Source organism: Schistocerca serialis, chromosome 3 (assembly GCF_023864345.2).
Source record: "Schistocerca serialis cubense isolate TAMUIC-IGC-003099 chromosome 3, iqSchSeri2.2, whole genome shotgun sequence".
NCBI classification, from domain to species: domain Eukaryota; kingdom Metazoa; phylum Arthropoda; class Insecta; order Orthoptera; family Acrididae; genus Schistocerca; species Schistocerca serialis.
In genome coordinates this window covers 1,022,870,705-1,022,881,276 of record NC_064640.1, presented here as the reverse complement: position 1 = coordinate 1,022,881,276, position 10,572 = coordinate 1,022,870,705, and the positions used below count along the sequence as shown (strand labels likewise).

Genomic DNA, 10,572 nt, shown 5'->3' with positions numbered 1-10,572 from the left:
CCCATCTCCTCTTCCAACAGGTCAACAACCATATAGCCATCATCTTTGTCTACATTGACACAGAGAAGGCATATGACCTTTTATGGCATTCTGGTCTCCTTTTCAAACTCGAGACTGATTCACTTCCAATCAACTATGTCCGACTTATTGCATCCTTCCTCTCCAGTTGTCCATCCTATGTCATCCTCAACAATACCAATCTCTCTACCAGATCCACTGTAAAAGTGCCCCAAGGTTCCTTTTCTCTCCTCTTCTTTATTTCTTTCTGACTGCCAATGTTCCAAAACCGCCTCTTCCCACCCACCTCCTTCAGCATGGTGATGACGCCAATTTCCTCGCCCTCTATCCTATACTCCACAAAGCCCAATGATCCCTCCAAATCCACCTCTATCAGTTTACCTCCTGGCGTAACTCCTCAAAAACCAAGGCAATGATTATACGACGCACCACATGCACTTTCTGTATCCACAACTTCTACCTCACCATTTACGACTGTCCCATCCAGCCAACTAACACACTAACTAACCCCTTCGACCAGCAACTAACATGAAACCTCACATGCTAACAATCCAACAGAAAACTAACAATAGACTAAAACTACTAACTGACTGAACATGGGGCTATATCCCTCCACTGTCCACATGTTAAAATCCCTGATTCACCCCATCCTTTGCCATGCAAGTGTTGCATGGATATCCAGCCCCCCTTAAATTCAGTTCTATAAGTCCATCCATATCGTCGAATGCCATGCTCTCCGTCTCATTTTCTGCAACCACTTGCCTTCTTCCACAAGAATCCTTTACCAACTCATCAAATCCCCACCTCTCCTCACTCACATTGAACACCTCCAAATAACCTAGACCATCCATAAACTCGACTTCAACAATCCTATTGTGTCCCCTCTCCTTTCCAGTCCTGGTGTGCTACTATACCTCTACCTACTCATCCCACCAAATCTTCACCAGAACACCTTCCACATCCTCTCCCAAAGAAATTTCAACCATCTCTCTCTCTTGTACCATAAACTCTATCCCAACATATACGCCTCCTATCAACTCTGAGTCCACCATATCCTCCCCCCCCCCCCCCCGTCCAAAGGCTTCCTCCTCCTCTTCCTCTCCTAATACTATACCTCTTGCTTTTCCCAATCCCTGTCACACCCATGCCCCTCTCCTATCCAGTCTATAGATCCCAACACCATTTACCCCTCTCTCCTTGTCTCCCACAGCCACCTCTGTCTCGTCACCACCTCTTACCAGGCCTCAGTCCTCATCACCACCACTCAATTATCTGCCTCCATACAGACCCTTCTTTTCATCTAAAATCTACAGTCCCAGGGCAGGTGCTTTTCCAGTTTCAGTGAAAGTGCTCAATGTTCCGTTTATAATGGTTGTTGACTCTTCTGTTGTGATCAGTGTTTTCCAAGTGTTTTCTCAACTGTTTAGTGTTCTTCAAGTGTTTCTCAAGTGTTTTTAACTGTGCTGTCTGCCCACATTTTCATCGCTGTTTTTAACCAGTTGGTGAACAACGCATAATTTTATTTATATTTCTCCCATTCACGTCACCTTTTCAAATGATTTAAATTCATAATACATATGTCTTCTTGTTTTTCGTTTTAGCATCTAAATTAGCGTTAAGTACTTCTGGTTGAAGAGTTTTTTTTTTTAATTCTGCCAGCCCACCTCCCGCCCACATGGGGGAAGGAGGGGGAAGGGGGAATGAAATCCCAATAAATAAAAAAGGACTTTTATTGTGCATACCTAACATCAGCCACCTCCATAGGATTTCTAAATGATCACAGGCACCACATATAGAGCAAATTATTGAAATTTCATGTTAGTTTTATGGTGAAATCAACGAATAACATATCGAAAGTTACGCTATCCAGGGACGTGAACAAACGGAGTTAGCCCCACACCCTTAAGAACAACATGGTTCTCGTATTTGCTGTGTTGACCCACCTCTTTTCAGTGACGCTACTCTGTGTTGCATGGATTAAACAACCTCTTGATAGATACAAGGGGAAGGAATACATGTCGTTATTCAAAAAATGGCTCTGAGCACTATGGGACGTAACTTCTCAGGTCATCAGTCCCCTAGAACTTAGAACTACTTAAACCTAACTAACCTAAGGACATCATACACCTCCATGCCCGAGGCAGGATTCGAACCTGCGACCGTAGCGGTCACGCGGTTCCAAACTGAAGCGATCAGAACCGCACGGCCACACCGGCCGGCTCTTGTCGTTATTCTCTCTCCAAAATGACATAAGGCGTTCTCCAAAACTGAACAACCGACAAGCGCTGGTTGTATGAATCAACTCGATGATAATCCGCAAAATACATTTTACATTTCTACTATAACTTCAGACTCGCAGTTCAGGTGAAGCTCTGAATATAATAGTACTATCCATTAAATTATGTGAATTATCAAGTTAAGGTATTTGCATTTGTACCACAGACCAAAAACCACCACAAATTGCAAGCTGAACGTTCCATACACATTTTTGACAACCACTGCAATTTTTGGGTCGATAAAATTTTTTTCGTTTTTCTTGAGAATCAGGCGTATTCACACAAGATGTGGGTTCAGAACACACACAATGCAAAAATGCTGACGGTGATTTAACTCCAACCAACAGTCCTTAAATATACAACCAGATAGCAAGTTCCACACACAACGGTCGCAAACCTTAAGAGGGTGAAATCACTGCCTTGGACACGAAATACAAAATTGCTTCTGTCTGACACAACCCCTTTATAGGTTCCCAAAGGTGTATAAAAGCAAGTTTTTACGAAATTCATACATGATTACAGTTCAGGAATTGTGGTATCTTCACATCGACCTCTATAAAACGATCGTCAGCAATGGTAAACGTATGTGGGAGAACATCGTCGTCTTACAAGAGTAATGGTCTGTTCACTTCCTCATCTTGACATTTCAAAACTACAAAAAGTCACTATTGCTAGACGACAGCTCATTTCAAAACGAGAAACAGCTCACCGATGAGCAGTCAGGAACGCTAACTTTCTGTTCCAACCAATACTTGACAACATAATCGAAGAGTATTTAAGATATGACCACCATAGATTCTCTTCATAGCGATCCATATTGTAGAGTACAAGTTTTACTGGTTCGCCACAGCTGAACGCTTAAAGTTACCTGTCAGAGGCACACAGTCGTTCTCCCATTGCTCCATATCGTAAGAGACTGGAATAGATGGAATAAAAAAAGGGGCCGATTAGCAGTGATATAAAATATTCCCCATGGTGTGTTATATGCAAGCTTGTAATTATTGGAGCAAGACAATTTCAAATTATTTAACACCACACACAACACACACCAGAAGCTAAATATAACACCTCTTATTTCTGATGAATTGTGAGGATGTTATTCAGAAAAATATGCTCCTATAGTTCATATACACTCCTGGAAATGGAAAAAAGAACACATTGACACCGGTGTCTCAGACCCACCATACTTGCTCCGGACACTGCGAGAGGGCTGTACAAGCAATGATCACACGCACGGCACAGCGGTCACACCAGGAACCGCGGTGTTGGCCGTCGAATGGCGCTAGCTGCGCAGCGTTTGTGCACCGCCGCCGTCAATGTCAGCCAGTTTGCCGTGGCATACGGAGCTCCATCGCAGTCTTTAACACTGGTAGCATGCCGCGACAGCGTGGACGTGAACCGTATGTGCAGTTGACGGACTTTGAGCGAGGGCGTATAGTGGGCATGCGGGAGGCCGGGTGGACGTACCGCCGAATTGCTCAACACGTGGGGCGTGAGGTCTCCACAGTACATCGATGTTGTCGCCAGTGGTCGGCGGAAGGTGCACGTGCCCGTCGACCTGGGACCGGACCGCAGCGACGCACGGATGCACGCCAAGACCGTAGGATCCTACGCAGTGCCGTAGGGGACCGCACCGCCGCTTCCCAGCAAATTAGGGACACTGTTGCTCCTGGGGTATCGGCGAGGACCATTCGCAACCGTCTCCATGAAGCTGGGCTACGGTCCCGCACACCGTTAGGCCGTCTTCCGCTCACGCCCCAACGTCGTGCAGCCCACCTCCAGTGGTGTCGCGACAGGCGTGAATGGAGGGACGAATGGAGACGTGTCGTCTTCAGCGATGAGAGTCGCTTCTGCCTTGGTGCCAATGATGGTCGTATGCGTGTTTGGTGCCGTGCAGGTGAGCGCCACAATCAGGACTGCATACGACCAAGGCACACAGGGCCAACACCCGGCATCATGGTGTGGGGAGCGATCTCCTACACTGGCCGTACACCACTGGTGATCGTCGAGGGGACACTGAATAGTGCACGGTACATCCAAACCGTCATCGAACCCATCGTTCTACCATTCCTAGACCGGCAAGGGAACTTGCTGTTCCAACAGGACAATGCACGTCCGCATGTATCCCGTGCCACCCAACGTGCTCTAGAAGGTGTAAGTCAACTACCCTGGCCAGCAAGATCTCCGGATCTGTCCCCCATTGAGCATGTTTGGGACTGGATGAAGCGTCGTCTCACGCAGTCTGCACGTCCAGCACGAACGCTGGTCCAACTGAGGCGCCAGGTGGAAATGGCATGACAAGCCGTTCCACAGGACTACATCCAGCATCTCTACGATCGTCTCCATGGGAGAATAGCAGCCTGCATTGCTGCGAAAGTGGATATACACTGTACTAGTGCCGACATTGTGCATGCTCTGTTGCCTGTGTCTATGTGCCTGTGGTTCTGTCAGTGTGATCATGTGATGTATCTGACCCCAGGAATGTGTCAATAAAGTTTCCCCTTCCTGGGACAATGAATTCACGGTGTTCTTATTTCAATTTCCAGGAGTGTAGATGGGATGTTGCTTCGGCTCAGTTGGTACAGTACCATACTAGCCTTTGTAGCAGTAGATTCAGTAAATTAAAACAATAGATCCCATGATGAATTCAGATTGCAATAGCTTCCCAGGTGGCGGCAGGCACTGGGCAGTGGCCGGAACTGGGCGGCGATAGGCACCAGGTGGCAGCAGGCACCGGGTGACGACAGGCATGGGGCAGCGCCAGGCAACGGGTGGTAGCAGGCATCAGACACCAACTGGCAGTGGCCAGCGGCAGGCATGGGGCAGTGCTAGGCACCGGGTGGTAGCAGGCACCAGGCAGCGACAGGCACTGGGCTGCAGAAGGCACCAGGTGGCGGCATGCACCGGGCGGCGGCAGACACGGTTCATTGCGAGGCACCGGGTGGTAGCAGGCCCAAGGCAACGACAAGCACGGGGCAGCGGCAGGAACCAGGTGGCGGCAGGCACTGGGCAGTAGCAGGCACCAGGCAGCGACAAACAACGGGTGGTAGCAGGCTCCAGGCGGCGGCAGGCACCTGGCAGCGGCAGATACTGGGTGGCAGCAGGCACTGGGAAGTGGCAGGCACCAGTTGGCATCAGGCAACAGGCGGGTCATGCACGGGTCAGTGCCAGGCACCGGGTCGTAGCAGGCACAATGCAGTGACAGGAACTGAGCAGCGGGAGGCACCAGGTGCCGGCAGGCACTGGGCGGTGGCAGGTACTGGGTGGTGGCAGGCACAGGGCAACGCCAGGTACTGGGTGGTAGCAGGCACCAGGTAGCGACAGGCACTGGGCAGCGGCAGGCACCAGGTGGCAGCAGGCACCAGGTGGAGGCAGGCACGGGGCAGCGCCAGGCAACAGGTGGTAGCAGGCACCAGGCAGTGACAGGTACTGGGCAGCGGCAGGCACCAGGTGGTGGCAGGCACCTTTGCAGCAGCAGGCACAGGGCAGCGCCCGGCACCAGGTGGTAGCAGGCACAAGGCAGCGACTGGCACTGCACAGCAGCAGGCACCAGGAGGCGGCAGGCATTGGGCGGTGGCAGGCACTGGGCGGTGGCAGGCACCAGGTGGCGGCAGGCACCGGGTGGTGGCAGGCACTGGGTGGTGGCAGGTACTGGACAGCAGGAAGCACCAGGTGGCGGCAGGCACTAGGTGGAGGCATGCACAGGGCAGCGCCAGGCACCAGGTGGTAGCAGGCACCAGGCAGTGACAGGTACTGGGCAGCGGCAGGCACCAGGTGGTGGCAGGCACCTTTGCGGTGGCAGGCACGGGGCAGTGCCAGGCACCGGGTGGTAGCAGGCACAAGGCAGCGACTGGCACTGCGCAGCGGCAGGCACCAGGTGGCGGCAGGCATTGGGCAGTGGCAGGCACTGGGTGGTGGCAGGTACTGGACAGCGGGAAGCACCAGGTGGCGGCAGGCACCTGGTGGCTGTAGGCACGGGGCAGCACCAGGCTCTGGGAGGTAGCAGGCACTGGGCAGTGACAGGTACTGGATAGCGGCAGGCACCAGGTGGTGGCAAGCACCTTTCGGCGGCAGGCATGGGGCAGCGCCAGGCACTGGGTGTTAGCAGGCACATGGCAGCAACTGGCACTGTACAGTGGCAGGCACCAGGTGGCGGCAGGCATTGGGCAGTGGCAGGCACTGGGCGGTGGCAGGCACCAGGTGGCGGCAAGCACCGGGTGGCGGCAGGCACTGGGTGGTGGCAGGAACTGGACAGTGGGAAGCACCAGGTGGCAGCAGGCGCCGGGCGGCGGCAGGCACGTGGCAGCGCCAGGCCCCAGGTGGTAGCAGGCACCAGGCAGCGAAAGCCACTGGGCGGCGCAGGCCTTATGTGGTGGCAAGCAGTGGGGGGCGGAAGCAAGCGGCAGTGCCAGGCACCAGTTGGTAGCAGGCACAAGGCAGCGACTGGCACTGCACAGCAGCAGGCACCAGGAGGCGGCAGGCATTGGGCAGTGGCAGGCACTGGGCGGTGGCAGGCACCAGGTGGCGGCAGGCACCGGGCGGTGGCAGGCACTGGGTGGTGGCAGGTACTGGACAGCAGGAAGCACCAGGTGGCGGCAGGCACTAGGTGGAGGCAGGCACAGGGCAGCGCCAGGCACCAGGTGGTAGCAGGCACCAGGCAGTGACAGGTACTGGGCAGCGGCAGGCACCAGGTGGGGGCAGGCACCTTTGCGGTGGCAGGCACGGGGCAGCACCAGGCACCGGGTGGTAGCAGGCACAAGGCAGCGACTGGCACTGCGCAGCGGCAGGCACCAGGTGGCGGCAGGCATTGGGCAGTGGCAGGCCCTGGGTGGTGGCAGGTACTGGACAGCGGGAAGCACCAGGTGGCGGCAGGCACCTGGTGGCTGTAGGCACAGGGCAGCACCAGGCTCTGGGAGGTAGCAGGCACTGGGCAGTGACAGGTACTGGACAGCAGCAGGCACCAGGTGGTGGCAAGCACCTTGCGGCGGCAGGCATGGGGTAGCGCCAGGCACCGGGTGTTAGCAGGCACATGGCAGCAACTGGCACTGTACAGCGGCAGGCACCAGGTGGCGGCAGGCATTGGGCAGTGGCAGGCACTGGGCGGTGGCAGGCACCAGGTGGCGGCAAGCACCGGGTGGCGGCAGGCACTGGGTGGTGGCAGGAACTGGACAGTGGGAAGCACCAGGTGGCAGCAGGCGCCGGGCGGCGGCAGGCACGTGGCAGCGCCAGGCCCCAGGTGGTAGCAGGCACCAGGCAGCGAAAGCCACTGGGCGGCGCAGGCCCTATGTGGTGGCAAGCAGTGGGGGGCGGAAGCAAGCGGCAGTGCCAGGCACCAGTTGGTAGCAGGCACCAGGCAGCTACAGGCACTGGGCGACAGCAGTCACCATGTACCGGCAGGCACCGGGCAGCTGCAGACACGGGGCAGCGCCAGGCACCGGTTGGTAGGAGGCTCCAGACAGGGACAGGCACTGGGCAGTGGAAGGCACCAGGTGGTGGGAGGCACTGGGCGGTTCCAGGTACTGGGTGACGGCAGGCACCAGATGTCAGCAGGACCCGTGCGGCGGCCGGCACAGGGCTCCACCAGGCTCCAGGTTTTAGAGGGAACCAGACAGCGACAGGCACGGGGCAGCGGCAGGCACCAGGTGGCGGCAGGCACGGGGAAGCGCCAGGCATCGGGTGGTAGGAGGCACCAGGCAGCGACATTCACTGGGCAGCAGCAGGCACCAGGTGGCGGCAGGCATTGCGCGGTGGCAGGCACTGGGCTTTGGCAGGCACGAGGTGGTGACAGGCACCATGCGGTGGCAGGCACGGGGCTTCGCCAGGCACCTGGTTTTAGAAGGAACCCGGCAGCGACAGGCACGGGGCAGCGGCAGGCACCAGGTGGTGGCAGGCAGTGTGCGGCAGCAGGCACCAGGTGGCGGCCGGCACCGGGCGGCGGCAGGCACGGGGCAGCTCCAGGCACCGGGTGGTAGGAGGCACCAGGCAGCGACTGGCACTGTGCAGCGGCAGGCACCAGGTGGCGGCAGGCACCCGGCGGCTGCAGCCACAGGGCAGCACCAGGCACCGGGAGGTAGCAGGCACCAGGCAGTGACAGGTACTGGTCAGCGGCAGGCACCAGGGGGTGGCAAGCACCTTGCGGCGACAGGCACGGGGCAGCGCCAGGCACCGGGTGGTAGAAGGCACAAGGCAGCAACTGGCACTGCGCAGCGGCAGGCACCAGATGGCGGCAGGCATTGGGCGGTGGCAGGCACTGGGCGGTGGCAGGCACCAGGTGGCGGCAGGCACCGGGCGGCGGCAGGCACTGGGTGGTGGCAGGCACTGGGCGGCGGCAGGCACTGGCCGGTGGCAGGTACTGGACAGCGATAAGCACCAGGTGGCAGCAGGCACCAGGCGGCGGCAGGCACGTGGCAGCGCCAGGCCCCAGGTGGTAGCAGGCAGCGAAAGGCAACGGGCAGTGGTAGGCACAAGGTGGCGGCAAGCACTGGGCAGTGGGAGGCCCTGTGCGGTGGCAGGCATTAGGAGGTGGCAGGCACTGGGCGGCGGCAGGCTCTAGGTGGTGGCAGGCACTGGGGGGCGGAAGCACGGTGCAGTGCCAGGCACCAGTTGGTAGCAGGCACCAGGCAGCTACAGGCACTGGGCGGCGGCAGTCACCATGTGCCGGCAGGCACCGGGCAGCTGCAGGCATGGGGCAGCGCCAGGCACCATTTGGTAGGAGCCTCCAGACAGGGACAGGCACTGGGCAGTGGAAGTCACCAGGTGGCGGCAGGCACTGGGCGGTGCCAGGTACTGGGCTGCGGCCGGCACTGGGCGGTGGCAGGTACTGGGCGGCAGCAGGCACCAGGTGTTGGCAGGACCCGTACGGCGGCAGGCACAGGGCCCTTCCAGGCTCTAGGTTTTAGAGGGAATCAGGCAGCGACAGTTACAGGGCGCCGGCAGGCACCATGTGGTCTCAGGCCCTGGGCAGTGGCAGGCACTGGGCGGCGGCAGGCACTGGGCGGTGGCAGGAACTGGGCTGCGGCAGGCACCAGGTGGCGGCAGGGACCTGGCAGCTGCAGGCACGTGGCAGCCCCAGGCAACGGTTCGTAGCAGGCACCAGGCAGCGACAGGCACTGGGCAGTGGCAGGCACCAGGTGGCGGCAGGCACCGGGCGGCAGCAGGCACGGGGAAGCGCCAGGCACCGGGTGGTAGGAGGCACCAGGCAGCGACATTCACTGGGCAGCAGCAGGCACCAGGTGGTGGCAGGCACTGCGCGGTGGTCGGCCTTAGAATAAAAACACACACATCGAGGGATATTTAAAAAGCCACTGCAAGTGATGGAGCACACGTGGAGAAATACAGACCGCCGGTAGGGACCTGCCAGGGGACAGGACACCTGAGCGGAGGTAAATAGAGGGGAGAGGAAGCTGCAATTTGGGAGGGCGCTGGAGGGCATGTGAGAAATAGAAATAAAGGGTGGGGGCGCACCAAGAGGCAGGAGACAGTCGCGTTGGGATATTAAGAGGTAAGACCAGGCAGGAGGGAAAGCAGAGACACAGAAGAGGATGCAGGAAAGGGAGGGGGGCGTAGAAGGTCGAAAAGGTCAGGGAATGGGAAGAGGGGTGGAGAGGGAGCCCTGAGGAGGAGGAGTTGGAAGGTGGGGTTAGAGTTGGTAGGAGCGGTGAATAGAGCAAAGCTCATCATCTGGGATTGGTAGGCGCTGAAAGTTGCGTAGGGAAAGGAGGTGGAGGGTCTGGAGATGGAGAGAGGGCGGGAGACAACGGTAAAGGCGCGCAACGGGCTGGGGGTGGAGAGGAAAGAGGACACTAGGGGGTGGGGGGATCGATTTGGCAGACAATGTACAGAGTGCGGATGTGTTTGAGGAAAAGAAGTAGATAGGGGAACAGGATAAGGTTGTAGAGGATGCACGTGGGGGATGGAAGGCGGATATGGAATGCGAGCCAGACTGCATGGAGTCTATGACTTGGAGAGCCTTATAAAATCTGGGAGGTGCGGAAATCCAAGCGACGCTGGCAGATCAAATGATGGGACAGATCAAGGATTTGTAGGTGTTGAGGATGGTGGAAGGATGCAGTCCCCATGTCCAGCTGATCAGGAGATTCATGAGGTGGAGTTTATTGTGGGCTTTGTGTTGGATTATAAGGAGATGGGGAGTCCAGACAAGGTGACGGTCAAGAGTGAGGCCAAGGTATTTCAGGGTAGGAGTGAGGTGGATAGGACAACCATAAATGGTGAGATAAAAATCGTGGAGCCGGAAGGAGCAGGTGGTATGACCTATCAT

The 10,572-nt window shown here is 57.2% G+C and overlaps 1 protein-coding gene across 1 annotated transcript; it reads right to left on the bottom strand.

Annotated features, from left to right (window-relative positions):
- Nucleotides 1–4,941: 4,941 nt before the first annotated feature.
- LOC126471370 (neurogenic locus notch homolog protein 4-like) lies at nucleotides 4,942–9,502 on the bottom strand. The gene is made up of 4 exons (XM_050099492.1): nucleotides 9,235–9,502; nucleotides 7,679–9,182; nucleotides 6,049–7,576; nucleotides 4,942–5,979 (listed from the first exon to the last, which is right to left on the bottom strand). The coding sequence occupies exons 1-4, from the start codon at nucleotides 9,500–9,502 to the stop codon at nucleotides 4,942–4,944; spliced, it is 4,338 nt and encodes a 1,445-aa protein (XP_049955449.1).
- Nucleotides 9,503–10,572: the final 1,070 nt, after the last annotated feature.

Excerpts from the sequence above, each read along its gene's own strand:
- LOC126471370 (XM_050099492.1), bottom strand. The coding sequence starts at position 9,502 with ATGTCGCTGCCTGGTGCCTCCTACCACCCGGTGCCTGGCGCTTCCCCG. Across the intron at positions 9,183-9,234 it reads CCAGGGCCTGAGACCACATG|AGCCTGGAAGGGCCCTGTGC; the intron begins GTGCCTGCCGGC and ends TCTAAAACCTAG. Across the intron at positions 5,980-6,048 it reads CTGGTGCCTGCCGCTGCCCA|TGCCTGCCGCCACCTGGTGC; the intron begins GTACCTGTCACT and ends GCCTCCACCTAG.